Genomic DNA, 25,246 nt, shown 5'->3' with positions numbered 1-25,246 from the left:
AAGTCAGATTTACATTCCTTTCCCTCTAAAATTGCTTCACTTTGAGATTCTTAGTGCTGTAAACTTTGTTTTAGATTTAGGGGGGGAAATGTTTATTTGCTGACTAAGCATTGTTTTCAGGGAGATTAGTGTAAAATTCTGAAAACATTAGTGTTTGCTTTTTTTGAAAGTTCATTTTTACAAAATTTTAAGTTTGTGCCAAATAAAAGTGGATAAAGGCCTTCTAAAATGTAAACATCCCTGGTTGTATGGTATAACTCCAATTTGATAAGTCTTCCATTATAGCAGTCAGCAAAATATTTTTCGGAACTGATTGTTTTATTCACAAATGAATAAAGGGTGGACACCAAGCTTTTTTTCAGACTTGCTATTTGTAGGTTTTGCTAATTTCACTCATTTAAGACAAAATGTTGAAATACATTAATGAAAGGTAGGGAGTGTTTCTTCCCCATCCAAATCAAATTTGTTTCAGAACTGGCTTTTTAGCAACACTTCACAGCTATGTTGATTATCAGGGTGGCCAAACGCTTTGAAGCGAGGCTGAGCGGGGAGAGGGACACTTCAGTCGGCTGCAGGCTGGCTCTTTACTTGCCAGGTGATTTTTGTTCTTATTCCACCTTCCCTTTCTCTTGGATTTTGTTGGCGCTAGACCCGTCTCTAGCTGACTCGAGCACATTCACGCATGGTAACAGCAGAAGCAAATGGAAGAAAGGGGTTGCTGCTCGCATGGGTGCTAAGCTGCGGAAAACAGGCCAATTGTTTAAATACGTTGGGCCGACCTTGCCTAAGATGGCGCCCCGGGCGAGGCTCGGGGTGGAGCTGGGCTGGGGGCGGAGCGGGGCGCGGTGATGGCGGACGGGGCTGATGGGGGCGGGGCGGAGCGGAGGATGTGGGGAGGAGTTGGGGCAGGTAGAGGCCGGGGGAGGTGAGACAGGCGGGCGGTGCTGGCGGACCGGGGCTGCGGGAGGAGTTGGGCAGGAGGCGGAGCAGGGGATGGTGGCCGAGGGGGCCTGGGGGAGGAGCTGGGCGGACTCGGAGGTGGAGCGGTCGGAGGGGCAGGCGGCGCGGGGGATGGTGGCGGACCGCGGCGGAGGTGAACAGGGCTGAGGGGCGGAGCCGGGCTGGGCGGGGGGTGTCTGTTGTTCTGACAGTCTGTAGAGGGAGCCCCCCCACCGCCTGTGCACGGTGCCCTGGGCGGGCGCGCAGCCCCCCCACAAGGCCGGCGCTGGCTACTGGGCCACATGTGGTTTCTGGAGTGTGCTTTGGCCACCCTTGAATCCGGTGTTTATTAGGTTTAGTTAGACCAGTTTTGTCTTTGCGTCTCTCTGGCACTGAATGAGCATGTTGAAGAAAAAATGTTCCCGAAGAAGCGAGAACTTAATTTACAGAAGGGGTGTGGGTGGGTGTGCGTGTGTCCTCTCTTCCGCAAATGAATTTCTCGCTTCTTACATAGAGAGAGGGCTTGGCTAGTATACTAAAGATTTTGTCATTTTGTGTGTTTGTTGTAAATGACATCTGTAGGTTTTGAAAAACAAAACACTGTTAAACCTCCAAAGCCAACATAATAGCTCTATAAGTAGCTATCAGGAATGACTCTTCTCACAGAATTTTTGTCTGTTTTTAACAGCTTTAATTGTATAAAATAATGGCAACTGCTGGTAGTGAGGCACATAATCCTCTGGAACCTGGAATCCCAAAGCTACAGTTTGTTCCCTTCACCAGTGCCTTGGATGCGGGATTCTGGCATGAGCTGACACAGAAGAAACTCAATGAGTATAGATTAGATGAGACTCCGAAAGGTATCAAAGGCTACTACTATAATGGTAGGTAAAAACTGAACTTTTTATTAGGCATACCAGATTTTCTCCCGTTGTCTTTTGTTTAATTATATTTCTGTTTATAAGAATTTGTAGTACATGTACAAAATATTCCACAGTCATAATAAGACACAGAAAAAAGATATGAGGGGTGTGTGTGTGTATATATATGTGAGTGTGTATATATAAAAAAATCTGTGGCTATATGAAAAACTAGAGATTCTTATTCTATTCATATTTATTTCAATGGGAGCAGGATTTTACCCTTGGTTCAGGAAACTATATTTGGTCTGTGAAAGCGGCAAAGAGTCCTGTGGCACCTTATACACTAACAGATGTATTGGAGCATAAGCTTTCTTCGGTGAATACCCACTTACACACTTTTTCAGATGTAAGAAGTGGGTATTCACCGAAGAAAGCTTATGCTCCAATACATCTGTTAGTCTATAAGGTACCACAGGACTCTTTGGTGCTTTCACAGATCCAGACTAACACGGCTACCCCTCTGATATTTGGTCTGTTGTTTTTACTGTGATATAGTTGCTGCTGCTGTTATTTAAAAGAAACTTTGTTTTTGTCCAGGTGATCCTTTTGGTCTACCAGCTCGTTTAACATTGGAGTTTAGTGCCTTTGATGTGTAAGTACTTTATGTGATTTTGCAGCTTAAAAAAAAGGGGGGGGATAATATAGCTACGCCTAATTTACAAATCACTTATGAATATGCTTGGTGTGCATCTTCTAAGAGTATTAGCAGAATTTTAATGAGGATCTACCCACATTTTGATATCTCAATTTGATTTTCACAATTGTCCTCACTAATGACTTTGAAAAGATAGGAGCTACCGCTGGAACTGTTTGTCTGCAGGAGATTGTAAATGTCACATTGAAACACAACAAAATCATCTCAGAAAACACTGTTTTAACATCGGGAACTGAAGAAAATTGTGGAGAACAAAAATTGTATGTACATAAGAATGGCCATACTGGGTCAGACCAAAGGTCTATCCAGCCCAGTATCCTATCTACTGATAGTGTCCAATGCCAAGTGCCCCAGAGGGAGTGAACCCAACAAACTTGTAACTTGATATCAGGGCTATTTTAATTTCTTATGGCAATATTACAACAACCAAATGTTCACTTATGCAGTGAGGAAGAATTCTACTGCGGGAATTACTGGGTGGAATAATTCTCCTACCTGTTTTTTGCAGGAATTCAGACTACATGATCAAAATGGTCTCTTTTGGCTTTAAATTCTACAGAAGTTGCATGTCCTGTATATTTATAATTTATCTTTTCTGATAATCATTAAGGCCTTGGTCCTACAAACACTGCAACTTTACACATGTAAACAATCTCATGGAAGTCATTGAACTATTCACATCCATTGAATGAAGCAAGCATAAATTATTTGCAGTATTGCAGCCTAATTTACTAAACCACAAATTTTACCAGTAAAGAAATTGAATAAAACACACTAATATATATAAGGAGCCTTGTCTAGTTAATGTTGCTATAGATAACAGAACCTGTGGATTTTCTGACTTTAACTGTTCAACATTAGTACTATGTTGTTTTATGTTCACTTTGGGATATCTTTATTTTTAATGTACCACTCTTGACTGAATCACCTTTTTTTTTTTTTTTTTTTTTTTTTTTTTAGTTTAAAAGAAAATTGATTTTTTAAAAAAGATGTATTTATCCCAGAGATTCCCCAAGGGGCTCTTCACTGAAAATCATAATGCTCATGGAAAATTTACATTATGATGTGACATAAGTTGGATATTCGGAAAAACTTTTTCACCAGGAGGGTGGTGAAACACTGGAATGCGTTACCTAGGGAGGTGGTGGAATCTCCTTCCTTAGAAGTTTTTAAGGTCAGGCTTGACAAAGCCCTGGCTGGGATGATTTAGTTGGGGATTGGTCCTGCTTTGAGCAGGGGGTTGGACTAGATGACTTCCTGAGGTCCCTTCCAACCCTGATATTCTATGATTCTATGATATTTGAACCTCCTTGCACCTTCTAGAGATAAGTGAGTAACTGCCATGATGTGGAAAATGCAGCAAGCAAGGAATGTCTTGCGGGCTTTTATGAATAATAGTAGTAATTTTATTTAAAAAGACCCTCAGTGAGCAATACACTTAATCAGATGCTTAAACTGATTCCCATTCGATAAAGCACTAAAGCATGTGCTTTGCTGAATCAGGGCAAAACGTCTCCATCTCTATTAGGGATCTGAAGTACAGCACAAAAATTTCTAAATTTAAATTTAAAGGCTATAAACACATAATGGAGTATTTGGGGAATACTCTTAAAAGGCAGAATTCTCATATGCTTTTGAAAAGTTGCGATGAATTCATTGAGGTAGGTCAAACCGTACACACGAGACTGTCTATCTTCATAATCTTTGTCAGAAGTATAAAACTAATATTTTCCGGCTCTTTCCTATCTCCAATACCACAGTGGCATTTGTCATTGTGTCATGAGGTGTCCTCTGCATTTCTAAGCCTTCAGTTGATCAAGTCATCCTAATAATTACTGAGTTGCATGTCTCTTTTGTCCCTGAATGCAAGCACATTTTTGTAACTGCCTACAAGCATTTTAAGTGGAACTGTCCTTGACTCACCTTCTGCCTCATTGTGATGTATATAGTCACCACTCTGCTTGGAAAACTCTGCATCCTTGGAGCTTAATGTGAGAGCTCCCATTAGTTACTGTTAATGAAAGCTCTGGCAAAAATGTTAGTATGTGGTTCCAAGAGTGTCATTGTCTCCTGTCTAGGAATGCTGCCACCCCAGCACACTGCTGTCCTGCTGTTGGAATGTTATATAACACCAACACTTTTGAATCTTTCAAATCCTGTGATAAGAAGTCACTTTTGGAAAAAGCAGCAAATGAGGTGAGGTTAACAATTAAATACATTTACAGAGAAAATAGGATTTGGGGAAAGCTAGTGACCATCCCCCACTGACCCATCTAACCCCTGCTTTGGGATACAGTTGCTTTTGGAGGAAGCAGTTTAGTGTCTTCTGCTTGCTTCTGATCACCTCTGGACAGCAACAGTGAGATGATGGTTCTCAGTAACCTCCATGCTGAGTGCCGCTCAGCGACACCCGCCCCCCCCATGTAATAACCTTGTGACCCCCTTAAGGATCCCGACCCCCAGTTTGAGGACCCCGATATATGAATAATCATAACATCACACAATATACAATAAATGAATGCAAAAATGAACTAATTGGCTACATTTGGGTTTGTTTAACTCTGCGCAGCATGCCACCTGTCTGCACTTCTAGACTTTTTTGTTCTTGTGATCCTGCCACTGGGATTTTTGTCAGTTTCAGTACCCTACATATCGCAAGGATGAGAGATCTAGGAGAACAAACCAACCCAAAGCTGCTGTGTTGGTTATGATTCATCCATATGAGGGGCTGTTGCTGTAGGAAAAACATGTTAATTGTTATCATTTTTATGTGAAATTATGTAAAACCTTCAAAATTTAAGCCTAGATATCTGCTGGTATAGGCTGTGTCTGTCATATGGGAGACGTAGTTCTGGATGAGCTCTGTGCTTCTGATCCTTACCTGGCAGAATGAAAGTGAAATGTAAAGCCTATAAGAGTAGAACTGTCATTTGTAATTCCCAAGACGCCAGGACAAACCAGAGCTTTGTTGAAATGCCTGCTTATGGGGTGAGCATTTATTAGAGCATGGGCTGAATTAAGTAGGGAAAAGTCTTGCCTAAATTACTGAGAATATTACTTAATCCTGCCTTGGCACAAGGGGGTGGAGTAGATGACCTCTTGAAGTCCCTTATAGCCCTACATGTCTTCTCTATGATTAGTTTGAGCTTTTAACATATATGGAAGAAGGAAAGGTGAATGAATCTCTCCATATGCTTCTTTTTTGTGATTTTTTTTGGTCCACTGACAGATATGGGAGACGATAAAATCGGGGACTGCCCTTGAAAACCCCATGCTCTTGAACAAATTCCTGCTTCTGACTTTCGCAGTAAGTAATGCAATTTATTCCATACTCTGAATAGTGAAACACAAATAATAATGAACCATGTCAGTGAAAAGTAGTAATATAACTACTGTAGTTACCAGACTGCATTTTGTACATTCATGTGCTTCTCTACAAATGTAAAGGATTCTTGGATTCCATATATAAAAATAAATAATGGCAATTAAACTCCTGGGTCAAGTGAGCACAATAAAAGTCAAGACTGATCAAAGAACCTGCAGGCTTGATTCACTTATTCCCTGAGCAATAAATTTGCTGGAGAGATGGGAAGATGAGAATAAGTGCTAAAAGAATATTGCTCAACTCTTTTATCACGGGTACAAGCACTCTTATCATAGTATAGCTCATTCAGTCACGGGCACCAACGTTTCGAAGTGCCAAGGGGTGCTCGACCCCCAGCTCTGATCCAGGCCTTTTCCCCACTCCACCTCTTTTCCCCCAATGTTCCACTCCTACTCCACCTCTTCCCGCCGCTGCTCCACCCCCTTCCCTGAGTGCGCTGCGTACTTGCTCCTCCTCCCCAGAGCCTCCTGCGTTCTGCGAAACAGCTGTTAGTGGCGGGGAGGGGGAGGCTCGAGGCTCTGTTTTGCGGGGCCTGCAGGTGGGCAGGAGGCGCTGAAGGTCAGGGAGCTGATAGGGAGGCTACCAGTGGGTGCTCAGCGCAGTGTTGGTGCCTATGCATTCAGTTAAATACTGCATAACAACAAGTTTATATTCTTCTTTTGCCTTTCAACCCAAAGGATCCCAAAATAATTCACAACCCACATACAAACACAAACTTTGCTTAGTAACAGTGAAGGTTGCATTAGAACACCCCAAGCACCCACCGTAGCCTCCAGTACTGCAGAAATACATGAATACAGAAATACAAATAATGAAAAGCAATACCCACGCTAACTTTAATCAACCTGCACTTGCAAAACCTTAATGGCCATCTCCTACTCTCTTGCATCAACAGATGGGCATGTGTGACTGTCCCACAGTCCGTTAATTTAGAAAGGTCTTCTGATTCAACATTGCTCAGGTCCAGTAAGTTAAAAGTTTTAACAAATATTGGTCTGGACAACACATACTAAAGAATTACATGCACTACACCTTAGACTGCTTGGTTTTATATTTAAAAGGGATTTGAAGAAAAGGTAGGACAGTCCAGAATTTTTTTTATCACATAGTGGTTTTTGGAATAGATTTAACTAAACTCTGGATGATCTTTCCCTTCTCTTTTCTCCCCACTCCTGCCCTTCAGAGTATTCAAATTAATTCTACAATTCAAAACACACAATTTTTAAATAACTTTGACATTGCTACGAAATTGAAAATTTGGCACAACCTTAACTGTGGTGTCACTTTTGTGACACCACACTGCAGAACTGAAATGTAGCCACTGCTGGGGTCAAAAGCAGCTGTTCGCTGATGCACAGCACACTGCACAGTAATGGAAAATGTTGATGAAGAGCAGCCGGCCAAAAATCTACACCTAAAGCAATAAATGGGACAGGATACTTATTGTCCGTTCAAAGCAGACAGAACCTTTCTGGAAACTGCACCAGGGTTTGCGCAAAGTAAGTTTCACTGTACTCCATTTGCCTACCTTTGAAGGGTGAGTTGATCTGATGGAAATTGAATGTTTCATTGCAAGTATCCTATGTGTTACAATGTTTAGATGACTAGACTAAGCTTCCTTCACTAAGTTGGGTACAAATGTTCCTCTTCTGATGTAGAGGAAAATGAGAAAATGGTTGTAATTATAAATATAGGTTGACGTTTTCAAAGCCAACTAAGTTTTAGCCATGCAACTCCCATTGAAGTTAATGGGAGCTGTGTTCCTAAATCCTCTAGTCTGCTGTGAAAATCTCAACCAAGTATCTTTAACAGTTCCAGTTAGCCTTATATGTCTAGGTTAAGTTTACTGCTTGCTGCACCTTCTCCTTGCCTTTTGTGCTTTCTCTCACCTAACTAACTAAGCATGTGCAAATATACCACTCCTGAAAACATATACACATGCACTGAATTTAAAGGACAGATATAGTCCTATTGAAGTTAGACCTGTGTGCATGTTTTTGCGGATTATGGCCATAGTTTCCTTTATTTTATAACTATAAAAAATTTGTTGTGGGTGTATTTCTCAGATTACAAGTACATACATTCTAAAATATCTGGTTGCCTGTGTTTCATTGGACTTCAAGGAACTTTCTTCACTATAGCTAAAAAATAGAAGTGTTATAATGTTTAATTTTTAAGTCTGATACTTTTACCTTCCATATGTTTGGCATAGCTCAGAAAGAGATTATTTTATGTTAGAACCTTTCCTTATATGAAAAAAATATACAAAATACTGGTATCAATTAAATGTCATGAGACGTTAATATATTAAACTGCTCTTTCTGATTAAAAGATTTACAGATTCCCAATATAAAAGCTGAATTATGCGTTTAATCAAGTTTCCGTATACTTTGTGTGTGTGTGTGTGTGTGTGTGTCTGAGAGAGAGAGAATGGATCTGTGTGGGTGTATCTCTGTTTCAAATATAATAATCTCTTAATTTACTATAGATACCACTGTATAGATTACAGAAAACCATGGCCTTTTTAATAAAGATATCCTAGAGCACAAATTATTTGATCTTTTAAAGATCAGGTCAAATTAAAACTGTGCAGAGATAATGATCTCATAAACGGTGCTTGCTTTCACTTAATGCCTGTCTGTGCTATAAGGGAATATTTAAATAAGGAAAAGTTCACCATGTTTATTCATGACAACTGTTTGTACAGAGTTGTCACTTTTGACAGCCTTTGGGATAAAAAAATGAGGATATGCAGACTCAGATGTTTTGGTCATGTAAAGCGCAGCTGTGTTGGTAAGAGAGACCAACAGATCAAGATGGAAGGAAAAAGACAGAGAAGCCAACCCAAGAAAAAGTGGTGGGATGTCGTAAAGGAAGACATGTTGGCATGTGGTAAGATGGAGGATATGGCATTAAACAGAGCACTTTGGTGGGAGAGGGCTTGTTGAGAGGACCCCAGTTGATGGAATTAACACGAAGAAGGAGAGAGAAAAGTTCAGAGGTAAATCGAGGGTGATTTGTAACTGGGCTGTACTCCACATTGGTCACACATTTGTGCTGACCATTTTAAAAGCTTTCATCCATCTGGTCTATTTAAGTAAAAAAAATAAAAACAAAAAAAACCCTAACCATATGTATGATAATGTGGCATATTTAAAACTCTAGCTTTGCTCAAAAATAGAAACAAAAACAGTTGGAATATGCAAAACTGATTTGTGTAGCTTTATAGTTTAACTGCATTATGGTGCTGTCCAATAAAATCAGTTTAACAGTAGAAGTGGAGTAAGTTATGTCTAGTGCAGGGATTCTGAAATATTTTATAGTGTCTCTCGTGAATACAACCTCTCCTTCCAATCTTGATTTGTGTGGAAATCCTTACACAACATATATCTGGCAACTGCAGCAATTGTTTACATTGAAAAGTAATATTAGGATGTTATTTCTTGTATGTTTGGCTGTATTTTAATGCAATTTAGTAACAAGAAAAAAAGAGAGCCAGCCTCATGTGACCAACCATCTATCCATGGACCACCAGTAAGTAACTGCTTCACAAACTTGCAGCAGTCCATGGAACACAGATTGGGAACCTCTCATGCAGCGGTTCTCAACCAGTGGCCCATGGGCTGCGTGTGGCCCAAGTAGCACACAGCTACAGCCCAGCTCAGCTGTATGCTAAAAGGCTGCATGGCAGGGTCTAGGTTCCCGGCTGCTCGGCGTGGTCAGGTCTGGGCTGCTGTGGCAGGGTTGGGGCTGCTGTCCCGCCCTGTGTGGCGTGCATCTGAGGCCTTGTTGCAAAATTCCAGGAGGTCTCTTGGGATCTGGGGCTGCATTGCTATATTTGCCAAGAAATTAAAAAGTATATTTAATAATAAAAAAATGGAATTAACTCAGTTTCCTATTGTGTAATTCCTTGACACAACTGTCATGGTCCCCTAGTCTGCAAACTACTTACACACATTCTTAACTTTACTCCAATGGGTCTGCATGAGCAAAGTTAAAGACCTGCTTAAGTGTTTGCAGGATCATGGCCATAGCTGTAACTGGGAGTGCTATAATCACTCAGTTTTTAAGTGGCTAGTTGGGTTAGTAATTATTTGTCTTCTAACATGTGCATATATATTTTTTTTCCTCTAGGATTTAAAAAAGTATCGCTTCTATTACTGGTTTTGCTACCCTGCTCTCTGCTTCCCTGATGGCATACCTATTGTTCAGCAGGCAGTCTGCCTAGGTGAAAGGTTCTCTCCAACTCAGGTACTCAAACACCCACTGTCAAATCTTTAGTACTGATCAATCTTCTTTATTGCTTGTAAAACTACATAGTTTGTCCTTGAACTTGGTGAGTTTTAAGTGGTGTAGCTAGTTTGTCTGAGTTATTGATTTTATACTTTTATTTCTTTTTTACATTATAAAATTCTCATTTTGATGTTTTATTGCCTCTTGCAACAATCCAGTTAGGTGAAGAAGTTGAGTATAAATCATGACTGGGCTCATGTTGGTATCTTTGGACAGAATATTGAATGTACAAAAGATTTTTAAGCATTTCAGAGACAGTGTGGTCTGGGAGAGTAGGTTGTTAATAGAGCTGATAAAGAAATAGTTTCCCCATCTTATGAGAACTTTTGAGATTCTGAAGAAGTTCCCCACTACATACTAGGGGGGAAAAAAAAAGTCAAAATTTTCACAAGATCTAAAATTTTTTTGTATTTCTAGCAAGTCGGTTGAAACATGTTCATGATTTTGAAATATTTTGTTTCAACTTTGACCATTTCAAAATGTGTTTGTACTTTTTTACTACAAATTAATGTAAAATTCTAAAGAAGAATCAAAAAACGGTTTTTAAAATGTCAAAACGGGGCAATTTAAAAAAAAATTCAATTTTTTTTAAAAATAGGCAGTTCATTGAAACCAATGTTTTTCCACAGTGGTTTTGGTTTATACAGATTTGGCATTTTCCAATGAAAAAATGTTTCATCAAAAAATTCCCAACTAGCTCTAGTTGTTAGCCTGGTGGGAATACAGAGCCTGGGGAGGGACTTGGTCAGCCTTAAGAGAAATTTATCTTGCTCTCTACTTTTGTGTGTTGTCTTTATTGAAAATATTAACTCTTCAGGGCAGTGAATGTTTTTTGTGTTTGCACACTACTTAGCACAATGGGGCATGACTGGGTACTACTGCAGTACAAATAATATATATTAATAACTTTTGAGTCTAGAGAACATCATGGCTATCCTGGAAAGAAGAATGTGGTTGAGGGTATTGTGGATGATGATTTATCTGACAGAAAAGGAGGCTGGTGTGATAGCAAGATTCTGTCATCAGCAGAAACATTTGACTGATGAACTAGAGGTCAAACTTGAGACAAGAAGGCGGTAGCAAAGAAAAAGCTGTTGCACTGGATTAGAAAGTGTAGACATGCAGAGGAATGGTCTCAGGAAAACAGTTTAAAAAATAGGGTGACTGTTTGGCAACAGCTTCAGGCTTCTTGGTTAGAAACTGAAAGTTCACAGGAATCCAATTATGTAATAACATTGATTTTAAATCAGTTTTCTTTAGAGTTATGTCTTTAATAACTGTTTCAAATTCTACAAAAAAAAAGCTAAACAATTATTTTATTATTCTGACTAAAATGATTGTAGATGGAGCATCTTATAGTGAAAGACGAAGATTGACATTGTAGGAGCATATTGAGGATACCGTAAGCCCTTTGTACTAAAAAGGGTCTTACCTGAATTTTGTAAATTGAACATGTATTTTTAAATGGTACTGTTTCATCTTAGTGTGTGGACTGTGGTGGAGCCCTTTTCATTGATGGCTCAAGGTGAGATTCCACCTTTCAGTTTTTTCTTTTGATTGAAAATACGGTGATAGGATAATCTAAAGCAGTGGTTCTCAAACTTATTTGATCGAGCCCTCCTTTTTTGTGTCTGTAGTCATTTACGCCCCCTCTCTCCCAAGTACATATACCTCCACCCAGCTCTGAAGGCAGAGCAGACAGTAGTGGCTGCTGGCTGGGCACCTAGTTCTGAAGGCAGCGCCACACCAGCAGCAGCCCAGAAGTAAGGGTGGCAATGTGAACAGTGATATTAGCGCCTCATTGCCACCCTTACTTCTGTTCTGCTGCTGTTGCTACTCCAGGGCAGATAGCCAGAGCGCTGCCTCCCCCACATGGGGGGTGGGAAGGAGAGCTTGAGCCTGGGGTTGCCTCCCGCTGAGGGATGGTGGGAAATAGGGGGAGAGCCCGAACCCAGGTGGCAGGGCTCTGGCTGTCAGTTCTAATGCGGTGGGGCTCCAACTTTCCCCTTTATCCCGACTTTCCGGGTGTGCACAGCTGTTCTGCACAAGCGCCAGCCACCTGGGGCTGACAGCCAGAGCTCTTAACCAAAAAAACCCACCCCACAGCTCTCACCTCCCTTGACACATTCCCATGCTTCTCAAACGCCCCATAGTTTGAGTACTGCTGGTGTAAAGCATTCTCATTGGAAATAAATCATCATCATCATCCTTCTAGTTCAGGAAAATGTTGGTTTAAAAGATATGCCTGGATTATTTGTAGAAGTACGGCAAAAAATGTTAACACATGACTGTGCAGGGAAGAAGGGAACTAGGTTATGAGACAGAGGGCAAGTAGGAACTCCTGAGGGGAGAATGAGTCTGTTAGTTCTGTGCTACTAAGGTAGAAAGAAATTGTAGAGTTACTCAGTTGTACCCTTTGTTTTAACTGGAGTGAGTTAGTGTTGAACCGTGAAGTGCTTTTAATGCCACTAGAAATTGGTGGGAAGCTGAGCCCCATAGCGAGGTATGTGGGAGAGAAGCTTGGTACAACAGCGCAAACATACTACACAAAGCATTTTATCATCTAACAGTGGAATACAGTTAAAATACACCTCTAGAAATGGTTTAGATGTAGTCTTACAGGAATGTTCTAGGTGGTTACTAATGAGCATTAGAAGAATTGGTTACTTTTACTATAGCAATTTGGATAATAACAGTTTTTGTATGTAGTGGTGTTGTTGTAGCCGTCTTGGTCCAGGGATATTAGAGAGACAAGGTGGGTGAGGTATTATCTTTTATTGGTCATGCTATTGTTGGTGAAAGAGACAAGCTTTTGAGCTACAGCTTATTTCTCTCACCAACAGCAGTTGGTCTATAAAAGATATTGCCTCAACCACCTTGTCTCTCTAATAACAGTTGAGTATTTTGAAAGTAGGAAAGAGAGTTTAATTTTTGTGGTTATTCGTACTTCCTTTTTAAACAGAATGGAGGACTAAAGACTGTTTCTCTCAAAAAAACATAGTTTATGTGGGATGGTAATCAATGGTACAGTTAAAGTGTAGATGTCAGGATATAAAGAAGCAATTGCAGCTGACCACTGAAAACCGATGTACCAAAGTAGATGGAATGGATGATGCTGATCATTATGCAGCATCATGATCAATGTTTACCAGCATCCGATCCATATTTTTGTATTTTAAGGACAAATCAGAGCTCTCAGCCCTCTCTCTCTCTCTCTCTCCAACAGTGGGACTATTATTATTTAGGGGACTTCCATATTTGCAAGTTGTTTTGGCCCTAAGAATAACACTGTAATTTTGTTTTGTCTTTTTTTTCCCCATATATCAGTTTGTAACAGTGACAGAAGTGCTTCTTCTGCCTGTTTTGCATTGAAGATTATATGGTTTTAACTTTTGCATATTACTCTCAAATGCTTGGTTATAAATTTTTTTTTAAAAACTACTGAATAAATGGTTAAAAACTGTTAGAATAGATACACTTGTGTTCAGCAAGTTAAAAGAAAAAAAGTATTACATATTCAGTTAAGGAAATATTTTTCGACTCCCACAAGCACTGCTGAATTAGGATAATTCCAACCATCTGTTGTGATGTCTTTTTTGCTTTCAGATTCAAGCGCTCCAGAAAGCATATGATGAACTTTGCCAGATGGAAAGAGTTACAGCCTTGCCTTACTTTTTAATCAAGTATAATGACAAGTCTGTTTTGGTGTCACTGCTTAAAAACTGGAATGATTTTTTCCAAGATCAAGAAGAAAAGGTAAGGGGAATTCTGTACATATGCTCGAATGCCAGAATATTTGTGCTGAATGTACAAACTGTTTAATCTCTGGCTAGAATACTATACTGAGATCCAGTGCTTGTCTACTGGTAGAGTAGGTCAAGTCTCTGTACACCAGTTGCTCCCATTGATTACTCCTGGACTTCAGAGAGTCTAGTTTTTAGGCATCTCAACCTGGGTATCCAAAAGTCCAGGCTTCCCAAATTAGTGGATGGTTTGAAAATTTGGTACTTGCGCTCTCTATACTCATTACCCCACCTATAAAAGAGAGATAATAAAACGTAGCTGTTATGAGGATGGGTTAATAATATTTCTTAGTCACTTTGAACACCTAGCATTATGTAAGTGCAAAGCCCACCTATATTATTATTTATTTGCTTGTATGCTGCATATAGGGGAGGAGTATGCAACAATTCATTTCTATAGATGCTGCACTAGCTTTAAGTACACCTGGAAATGTTATAACAGTGACCTTCTACGAAATAAAAATATATCGTCCCATTATAAATTAATAAAGAATGTTAATATGAATATATTCAGCTTGTATCTTTCAAAGTACCAGCAATAATACAAGAAAAACTGGCTCCTTTTTAAACTCTGCTGAAAAAGAAAATCTGTATTTGAACAGTGTAAAGTTAAGTCCTTCATAGTCCTGTAGATGTGATGCAGGCTAAACGTTGGTTAGATGAGGCTGGAATGATTTTTTTATGTTATGGGGAAATCATTCTCTGCATGTCTCCTTTTGAATGTGAAAAAAGCACTGTACGTTCCTTGGAGCCACAAGAGAATTTCCATCCTGATCATTCATAAAGCAGAAGGCATCAAAGCAAGGGTTGGCCAAGCTAGTTATACATTACGTAGTACTTATCTGTTTCATTTATCATCACGTTGTCCAGATGCCTAGCTTTGTTAGGTCCTTCTGAAATTCTTCAGAGCCCTCTTTATTTTGATTAACCTTAACTCAGAGCCTTGAATAGTTTTTCTTACTTTATAATCCTAAAAATTTACTGAGGAGCAAAGCTCCATAACAGAGGCTGAGGGAGAGGTAATTGTGCAGAATAGAAGTCTGTAAAGCAATTCATATCTCACACACAGGGAAGAAATTAAAATAGTCATTGAAGTAGTTCAACTCTGTTTTATAACATTTGAGCTCCTATTTCCTCTGTTTTTTCCATCCTTTTTCTAAAATAAGGAAATATTGTATTGTGGCTATGTAGGTATTTTGAAATAAGGAAACTTTAAAGACTGAATTTAAAAAGTGGCACTGTAAGTGTGATTTGAAATAATATTAGATCATAGATACAAGCATGGCCTGTCAGATGGGATCTCTCTCTATATGAGAGAAGCCTGTATCTTACAAAATAAAGTCCTTTCTTAGTGTTCAGTTTGGAGGGCAATAACTGAGTCTGTGCTTAAATCCTTGAATAAAGGATTGCCCTTGCAGTGACTTTACCTTTACATTGACTGACCCAGCATCTATTACCCTGTCTCCTTTTATACCATGATTATCCAGCATCTATTACCCTGTCTCCTTTTATACCGTGATTATCCACCATCGATCAACAGGAGGGCTTGCTTATGAATCAAGGCAATAATCTGACCACTTGGTAGGCATCTTAAGCAGTTTTAAAAAACCTGTTTGGGCTTAGATAGTTGAGGAAATGGATATGATGCAGTGCAGTACAAGTGAATGTTAGGTGGCCAAAATAAAGAAAACTGGCAGCTTTGGGAAGCATTAAACTGCGTAAAATGGCATATAATACGTCACAGTTTCGTAGGAGTTGTTAATTCTTTTTTAAATGCCATATGTGATTTCTTACTGACATAACATTTAAAATAACAAGATACACTGACAGCTATTACTGTGAATCTTGTGCTGTTATGCATAGAGTTTTCAATGGGGCTGTTTTGTTTGCAGGTGACAGTTGGAGTTTATGATCCCTGCAATTTTACCCAGTATCCAGGATGGCCGCTGCGGAACTTACTGGTCATGGTAGCACACAAATGGTACTGGTTTTATCTCTTATTAGATGAGGCCTTTTTTCGGCCTATCTGACTTACACAGCACACCCTGAACCTTAACTTTGCCCCGAAATATGGAAAACTATATGCAAAGTGAAAATAAGAAATTACTAGGAGTGTGTTGGAAATGGATCCCTTGAATAGGAAATGGGATTCCATAATACTTTAGAAATTTGTTATTTTGATCTTTCTGCATATTTTTGCAAATTTTAAGTGGGCAAAGGCAAGGGATGCAGCCTGTTGCTACTTCCATATAATCCTTCATTTCTTGGCTCCTTTCCCCACATTCTTAATGGTTTGTTTCTAGATTTTTGAGCCCTATTTTTAAATTCTTTCCACTCCAAATCTTTCTGAAATTTAATCTGCTACATCACATTCCAGAGCAGAGATTTATTTCTGAAAAGTTTGGTAAAAGTTTTAAAAAAAAATCATCTTTTGGGGGAATTTGGAGCAGAGGAGGTTTAATAACTGGGTTTATAAAGGGAAGCTGGCTTTAACTTAAACTAAGGGGCAGCTACTGTCACTTCATCATATAGCTGATTTCTACATGAGTAGAAGCAAAACCTGAAAGCCAGTCTAGTCTCTGGATTTATTTGTTGTGTGGTACAGAGTAATTGAGGATGCTAATGTGGGCAAGTGCCATTGGAAAGCTGTCTTGCTCTAGAGAATAAAACTGTCAAATGACCACCAATGGTACATGAGCTAAAGTCTGAAGAACACATACTCTAAAGTTCTTCTGCATTGCCAGGTTGAACATCTGTTTTTGTTTTATTTCACACTGTCATCTTTTGCATTATAAAATACCATCTATCTAACATTGGTTTGTTTGATTGGTTAACTTAAGCTGAAACGTCAAATTTTTGACCTTCTAGTAATGTGTAATGAGACGACAGACCGTCATTTAGCCACATTAACAGTGGCATTTTCCAGGCTGCTAGGTGAACGATAGCATAGGAGGGTATTTCCGTGTGCATATCACTTATCTGTGCATCCTGTGGGGATATGAGAATCCCCAATTCCATTATTTGCCAAACACCTAATTATTTTACTTTGGTGCTCAACCTTGAGTGAATATGAATAATGGGTGCAAAGCTAAGTTGGTGAAGGGGGAGGATACAAAAACTGAATCAGATGAAGGATTCTGAGGAGCGTGCTAAGTCATGGAGGAAGTAGGATGGCACCTCCTTCTACACTGTCATTGCAGCTTTATTGTACTCTGGGGCTTCTCTGGTCATTATGCCTCAAAACATATGTTGCTTCTAGTTCCCAGTAACATTGTGCAGATGGGTAGTTAACAGTGGGGAAGTCCCGAGTGCAATTTCAGGGGAGCTGCACCAGTTTCCATATAAGAGTGAACTGCTTTAGGTATTCATTAATCATATTGGGTTTCTTCATATTTGATCAGATAGAAGTATAGGCACATTATCATATGTGAATCCAATATCAATCGAAGATTTGTCATAGTCTGAGTTTCCAAAGGATTAAACCTCTATGACACCAGAGGACTAATAAAGCGAAGTTCCTGCTTGACTATCCTTCTTTTCTGCTGGAGGAGTTTCAGATCTTTTATAACTACCTTGCTATTTATTTATTTTATTATTTTAATGCCAGGGGTAGCCACCTCCATTCAGTTGAAGTGCTCTGCTTCAGAGACAGGACCATGCAAGGCGTGAGAGACCTAACACACAGCAGCATCTTTGAAATAAAGCTTCCACAGATGCCACAGAGCCCAGGTAATCCATTGTCAAAGGATGGCTTTCAGAATATGGAAACTAATGTTACTTGACTTCTCTTCTCCATGATCACTAAGAAGATAGAGGAGAGGTTAGTGCTGCTAACTTGTTGCTGATGTTAACCGCTACCTCAAAAATAGTGCATCTTAAGTATCAGAGGGGTAGCCGTGTTAGTCTGTATCCACAAAAACAACGAGGAGTCCGGTGGCACCTTAAACGCTAACAGTTTTATTTGGGCATAAGCTTTTGTGGGTAAAAAACCCACTTCTTCAGATGTATGGAGTGAAAATTACTCACCAGCAACTACACACCACACCACAGAAACACTGACCCAGGACCCTATCCCTGTAAGAAACTTCGTTGCCTTCTCTGTCCCCATATCTACTCTAGCGACACCATCATAGGACCCAGCCACACCATCAGAGGCTCATTCACCTGCACATCTACTAATGTGATATATGCCATCATGTGACAGCAATGCCCCTTTGCCATGTACATTGGCCAGATCGGACAGTCTCTACGTAAAAGGATAAATGGACACAAATAGACATCAGGAATGATAATGTACAAAAGCCAGTAGGAGAACACTTCAGTCTCCCTGGACACTCAATAACAGATTTAAAAGTAGCATTCTTCAACAAAAAACCTTCAAAAATAGACTTCAAAGACAAACTTCTGAGTTACAATTCATTTACAAACTTAATACCATCAGTTTGGGCTTGAATAGGGACTGGGAGTGGTTGGCTCACTATAAAAGCAATTTTCCCTCTCTTGGTATTGACACCTCCTCATCAATTCTTGGGTGTGGACCACATCCACCCTGATTAAATTGGCCTTCAATTTTGGTTCTCCACTTGTAAAGTAACTCCCTTTTCTTCATGTGCCAATATATATTTGTGCCTGTTTCTGTAATTTTCACTCCATTCATTTGAAGAAGTGGGGTTTTTACCCACGAAAGCTTATGCCCAAATAAATCTATTAGTCTTTAAGGTGCCACTGGACTTGGTTGTTTTAGTGCATCTTAAATTATTCAAATGTCTTTCTGAAGAAAATAGTTTTATCTTCCAGAAGGAAAGAGGATAATTTACTTTGAGAGTAAGATTTTTTTTTTCTTCTGCCATAATCACCGAGCCTTTATGCTCTCATTTTAATTACAAGCATGATACAACAACAGGTAATTTCTGTAACAGTGCATACATTATTCATGTATGTTATCATTTCTTATTAAAAGTGTGTTTAATCACTAGACTACCAAAAATACACACAATCGTAATAAGTGCATGAAACTCTCATTTCTGAGACTACAGAGTAGATTGATAAAACCACAAAAATCACAATTTTGGTATGTTTGGAGTTTGGGGTGTTTTTGTATCTATGTCTCGTGGTATGAAGACCTGAAGGAAATTAGAGCAATGCATTGTGAATTTGGGAAACCAGGACTCAGTTGCTATTGATAATATTGCATCAGAACAAAACTATTTATAGGTCCTTTCATCTGAGGGTCTGAGTATTTCACAAATAATAGTTAAAATAAAAGTCACCATGCATGCGAAGTCAGCAAGTGGGTTTATACCCAGGTAGGGACACCAAGGCATGGAGAAGTGAAGTGACTTGCCCAAGGTCACTTAGCCCCCAGTCCTGTGCACCACTTTAAACATGAGTGTAGCTCTTTGCAGGATCAGGACCTTAGCTAGTCTTTGTCAGAGCTGGGAATAGAACACAGATGTTCTGATTCATATGCCTCTCTTCTAGCTCTGAGAATCACACTGTTTATTACTTATAAGAAGCTTAAGAAATACCTGGGAAAGAACCGTGTAGATATTAAAATAGTTAACAAGCTTACAGATGGAGATAGAAAATGTAATATTAAATATTGCTAATCAAAAGAACCACACATTCTTATTCTTGTAAACTTTTTCCTCCCTTTCTCTCACTTCTTCCCATGTCTTTTCTCAGTCTCTAAAGTGCCTAGCACACTGTGGCTGCTCTGTGCTGAAAAAATACATCTGTAGATGCCAAATTTAATACTCACATACAGGAGGCTTCAGTTTAAAAGCTGATATAGGCACGTGTGTGGGTGAACAAGATTTTTGGTACTCTTGAGGGGATCTGGTGTTCTGCTGTCCCCTGCCCCAATGATGTCCTTAGGAGAAGACCCATCTGTCTTGACAATGGCCTGAGATTTTGAGGGTTAATTCCCAGCCAGACTCCAGAGACAGCTCAGGGAGACACTCACAGCTGGGAACTAATTAGGTGCAGCCAAGTCTGTTTAGGTTCAGTATGTTAGAGGTTATGTCCAGACTAGGAAAACAAGTTTAAAATCATGTTAGCTAAGACTTTTCAACTAACATGCTTTAAAACACTGGAATAAAAAGCAGTGCGTGGTGCACTCAATATGAAAAAAGGGACACTTTCTACCAAATTTTTGCCATATAATAGAATCTATATTGCAGTGAAGAGTTCAGTTATTTAACATCATTAATGAATTGACAGTTTTGGGAAAGGTGGTGGTAGGGCAGAGTGTGTGTGTGTGGTTTTTTTTGTTTGGCAAGGTGAAATTTGGGTTTTTAATATGGAGTTTTTTGTTTGTTTGGTTTTTTGAAAAGTAGATTGTCCAAAAGCTGTTGGATGGGAGAAAAACCAAAAAGGAGGCATGGGTCCAAGAATGGTGAATCTCAGTGAATGTATGGATCCTAAAAGGTATGTGGTGGTTTAAACACATTTATAATCTGATCAGGCCTGAAATATACCAGGCTTTGAGGGTATGGGGAATGAGAATGTAAGGTCCAAAGACTACCTGGATCTTAAATGTGCTTTGTCAGATAAGAAAATACAGTTGTGATAATCCTGCCGTCCATTTTTACCAGGTGCAATGTAGACTCCCATGAAAGGTCCCATTGAAGACAGTGGAACTTCTCAGAGTAGAAAGCACCATGCCTAGTAATAAGTGCTTCCAGAATGGGGCACTAATTTGGAAATCCAGATTAGTTATTTTTTAAAGTTAAATTGAATGCAAGCTGTATTTCTGTGTACCTGTGTTTCTGTGCATAGACGTATGTTTGTATTGTTGAAGTCTGTGATTTTACTTATTGTCCTTCCTTTTTAGTTTAACTTTATCAATGCAGACTCACAATGTACTTAATGGCTGGCAAGACATAAGAACAGGTTGACTGCTGTAAAGAATGTGGCCTTGGTAACTTCCATCATTGTGTCCCTTGGTTTTGATTGTGCAGGGTGCAGAATGGTCCTGTGAGAAGGTGCATGCCCTCAACTGCTGCTGAAGTCAGTGGAAGTTGAGGGTGTTTAGCACCTTGCAGTATTGAACAGTTTTAATTTTATGGATAGTTTTCCACTCCCTCTACTTCTGAGGTCTACAAGTGAATGATGGAAAAGGTAGAAAAGATACACACGGCCCTTCCTGAGGAGAAGCTGGAAGATGCAAAAAAATTAGTGTATGATGCATAGCTGTACTCAATGACTGGATGTGATGTAGTGGATCCCTCTGCAAAAATGAGGTGATAAAAACAAATCAAGACTTATGTGAGACTGAAAGAGGGGACCAGGCTGAGTGTAAGGAGGGCTGGTTCTGGCAGAAAGAAGGCTCCTGTTTGTTATGTGTCATTTATCTCCCTCACGGATAAGCTGCTGTGATCTGCTCTGCTCAGAACTTTAAAAGCCTGATGCATTGACCAGCGAGCAAATACAACATAGGCTGAAAATAAAATTGGTTAACTGCTTTGGTATCCTTTAAAGCTTTCACACAGTGATCAATACTGCACTCATGTATAATCATTCTTGTGCAGTGTGAGGGTGATTAGCTGAGGGGCATCAGAGAAAGAATTTAACAAAGTAGCAGGCTAGGGGATGGGACAGATTACCTGTGGCATTTGGATAGAATCTGAGGTGAAAGGCTGCTTCTCATTTTCAAACTTGGGTCAGAGGCTGTTCACCTTGAAATATAAAATGTGGGTCAGTGACTTGTCCAGCAGACTTTAGGGGCGTGATCCAATTCCATTAACTTCCATGGGCTTTGGACTTAATCCAAAATAATTAAATTATTTTTCCCCACCTTCCCTTACAGCATGGGGCATGGATTGCCTGCTGGAATCATTTGGGCATATCTCACCTCATCACTTTCCTGCCTTTGCAGAGGCCTTGAGCATTGGTGGCATTGTGGTCTCTCCTGTTTTCTGTCTGTGGCACACAGTAGTTTAGTCTCCTGAGGACTGAGATGCTTCAGTCCAACTAGTGTCACTGGGCTTAATATAGGAGTACTTGAGTGAAGTATCTAATGGTCTGCGCTATTCAGGAGGTCAGACTGGATGATCTAATGCCCCTTCTGGACTTAAACTCTATGAAAATAAATGTAATTTTCATGGACTGCCTTATTTGGTTTAAAGAACGGGAGTACTTGTGGCACCTTAGAGACTAACAAATTTATTGGAGCATAAGCTTTCGTGGGCTAAAGCCCACTTCATCGGACGCATAGAATGGAACATATAGTAAGAAGACATATACATATACATACAGAGAAGGTGGAAGTTGCCATACAGACTGTAAGAGGCTAATTAATTAAGATGAGCGATTATCAGCAGGAGAAAAAAACTTTTGTAGTGATAATCAAGATGGTCCATTTAGACAGTTGACAAGAAGGTGTGAAGATACTTAACATGGGGAAATAGATTCAATATGTGTAATGACCCAGCCACTCCCAGTCTCTGTTCAAACCCAAGTTAATGGTATCTAGTTTGCATATTAATTCAAGCTCAGCAGTTTCTCGTTGGAGTCTGTTTTTGAAGCTTTTCTGTTGCAAAATTGCCACCCTTAAGTCTTTTACTGAGTGGCCAGAGAGGATGAAGTGTTCTCCTACCGGTTTTTGAATGTTATGATTCCTGATGTCAGATTTGTGTCCATTTATTCTTTTGTGTAGAGACTGTCTAGTCTGGCCAATGTACATGGCAGAGGGGCATTGCTGGCACATGATGGCATATAGCACATTGGTAAATGTGCAGATGAATGAGCCCCTGATGGCATGGCTAATGTGATTAGGCCCTATGATGGTGTCACTTGAATAAATATACGGACAGAGTTGGCATCGGGCTTTGTTGCAAGGATAGGTTCCTGGGTTAGTGTGTTTGTGGTGTGGTGTGTGGTTGCTGGAGAGTATTTGCTTCAGGTTGGGGAGCTGTCTGTAAGCAAGGACTGGTCTGTCTCCCAAGATCTGTGAGAGTGAGGGATCATTTTTCAGGATAGGTTGTAGATCTTCGATGATGCACTGGAGAGGTTTTAGTGGGACTGAGGGTGACGGCTTGTGGCGTTCTGTTATTTTCTTTGTTGGGCCTGTCCTGTAGTAGGTGACTTCTTGGTACTCTTCTGGCTCTGTCAATCTGTGTTTTCACTTCAGGAGGTGGGTATTGTAGTTTTAAGAATGATTAATAGAGATCTTGTAGGTGTTTGTCTCTGTCTGAGGGATTGGAGCAAATGCAGTTGTATCTTAGAGCTTCGCTGTAGACAATGGATCGTGTGGTGTGTCCTGGATGGAAGCTGGAGGCATGTAGGTAAGTATAGTGGTCAGTAGGTTTCCGGTATAGGTTTGTGGTGTTTATGTGACCATCGCTTATTAGCACAGTAGTGTCCAGGAAATGGACTGCTTGTGTGGATTGGTCTAGGCGGAGGTTGATGGTGGGATGGAAATTGTTGAAATCATGGTGGAATTCCTCAAGCGCTTCTTTTCCAGGGGTCCAGATGATGATGATGATGTCATCAATATAGCAGTTAATTACTTATGGGCCTCTGGAGTATACAATTTTTCCTAGCATGAAGTATATGTTTAATGGCAATCTTGTCAAATACCTAATGAGTAAGTTTTTAAAAATAGGACAATTACTGATTGTCTTGTTGTTCTTGTTTCAGCATCTTTCTAATTCATTTGTAAGAACCACAGTAAACATTTTTATAAAAGTTTATTGTGTTACTATTTTTGGTGTATTGATTGATATATGAGAGGACAATAGGATAGAATGGCAAAATTTGCATAGGTAAATAATGCTGTAGGTAAACAGAGCTTCATCTTTTCCTTTTTTATTACTATATATCTGATTAACAAAATGTTTAGTAGAATTTATTCATAGTACCTTTAAGAATTCTCTGCAAGGGCCAAAGTATATGAGAGCAAATAGCATGGACTGATTAACGTCAAATCTGTTGACAAGGTTCTTTATTCATAGCAGGGAGTGTAATGCTGAAGCAGATTCTGTGATTTTTACTTTTCATTTTAAGTATTCTCAGAGATGCTTATACTGTATACTGATTTAGCTATTTTATTAGCTAGTGCAATGTTTCCCGACCTTGGATGTGCTCCTCTAAAGCTCAGTTAGATACAGATATGCAAGATAAATTGATCTCTCTGTTGTATATCTGCATTTAGCTCTGTAGTATCTAGGCTAGGGGTGGGCAAATATTTTGGCCTGAGTGCCACATTGGGTTTCCAAAATTGTATGGAGGGCTGGTTAGGGGAGGGAGGCTGTGTCTCTCCAAACAGCCATGTGTGGCCAAGCCCCAGCTTTCTATCCGACCCCCCTCCCCTCCCCTGACAACTCCCCCAGGACTCCTGCCCCATCCAACCTCCCTGTCCCCTGACCATCCCCGGACCCCCCATCCCTGACTGCCCCCACGGGACCCCTGCCCCATCCAACCCCCCATTCCCCGCCCTCTGACCCCCTCGACCCCTATCCACACCCCCAATCCCTGACGATACCCCCAAACTCCCCTGCCCCCTTACCGCGCTGCCTGGAGCACTAGTGGCTGGCAGTGCTACAGCTGTGCCACCCAGAGCACTGGGTCAGGCTGCGGTTCTGCAACTGCGCTGTCCGCCGCCCAGAGCGTGGCACGGAGGGGGAGGGGGAACAGTAGGGAAGGGGCCGGGGGCTAGCCTCCAGGGCTAGGAGCTCAGGGGCCGGGCAGGAGGGTCCCACGGGCTGGATGTGGCTCGCAGGCTGTAGTTTGCCCACCTCTGATCTAGGCACAAGTGACTGTGAGAGGAAGAGCTCACATGTAGCCTGCTAGCCTGAGCTTTTCAATTCTGCATCTGTGCTGCTTGGGTCAGCCCTGTGTGCACATTCACCCTTTACTAGAGACCCTTCAAAGGTGGCTATCTCCTTTTTGCCTGTAGAGAAGGATGATCCATTGCTTAGGATGCTAGCCTAACACCCAAGAGACCCAGGTTCAATTCCCTGTTCCACCACAGACTTCCTGTGTAACCGTTGTGACTTATTCTCTGTATGCTTCAGTTCCCCATCTGTAAAATGGGGATAATACTTTCCAACCTAAAGGATAAATACAATAAGGATTATGAATAAATATAGGCTAAATACATTCAGGATTGTGATGTAATCAGATACTTAATTGATGGGAGACATGTAAAAACCTCAGACAGGCAGAATATAGAAACAAAAACTAAAAAGTCAGTGAAGAATAAATTTAAAAATAGAGAAGACAAGGTTTAAAAAGAGAAGGAAAA

The 25,246-nt window shown here is 40.2% G+C and overlaps 1 protein-coding gene across 10 annotated transcripts in view; it reads left to right on the top strand.

The window, feature by feature from the left end:
• Positions 1 to 25,246, top strand: part of ATG7 (autophagy related 7) — a 270,223-nt gene that overhangs the window by 5,664 nt on the left and 239,313 nt on the right. For 5 of the 10 annotated variants that reach the window (XM_084634637.1, XM_084634639.1, XM_084634640.1 and 2 more), the window contains exons 1-10: positions 1,022 to 1,093; positions 1,628 to 1,823; positions 2,400 to 2,454; positions 4,596 to 4,713; positions 5,747 to 5,824; positions 10,037 to 10,153; positions 13,802 to 13,951; positions 15,891 to 15,979; positions 17,606 to 17,727; positions 20,334 to 20,427. In XM_084634637.1, coding sequence (XP_084490763.1) covers positions 1,646 to 1,823; positions 2,400 to 2,454; positions 4,596 to 4,713; positions 5,747 to 5,824; positions 10,037 to 10,153; positions 13,802 to 13,951; positions 15,891 to 15,979; positions 17,606 to 17,727; positions 20,334 to 20,427 — 1,001 coding nt within the window. In that variant the 5' untranslated portion in view covers positions 1,022 to 1,093; positions 1,628 to 1,645. Of the gene's footprint in view, positions 1 to 1,021; positions 1,094 to 1,168; positions 1,293 to 1,627; positions 1,824 to 2,399; positions 2,455 to 4,595; positions 4,714 to 5,746; positions 5,825 to 10,036; positions 10,154 to 13,801; positions 13,952 to 15,890; positions 15,980 to 17,605; positions 17,728 to 20,333; positions 20,428 to 25,246 lie in introns of those variants that run through there. The other 5 variants (XM_084634638.1, XM_084634636.1, XM_084634634.1 and 2 more) reach the window with 4 other exon arrangements.

Source organism: Lepidochelys olivacea (assembly GCF_965140295.1).
Source record: "Lepidochelys olivacea isolate rLepOli2 genome assembly, chromosome: 7".
Classification (NCBI taxonomy): domain Eukaryota; kingdom Metazoa; phylum Chordata; order Testudines; family Cheloniidae; genus Lepidochelys; species Lepidochelys olivacea.
Note: the sequence above shows the minus strand (reverse complement) of the source record. Positions and strands in the feature narration are given on the sequence as shown.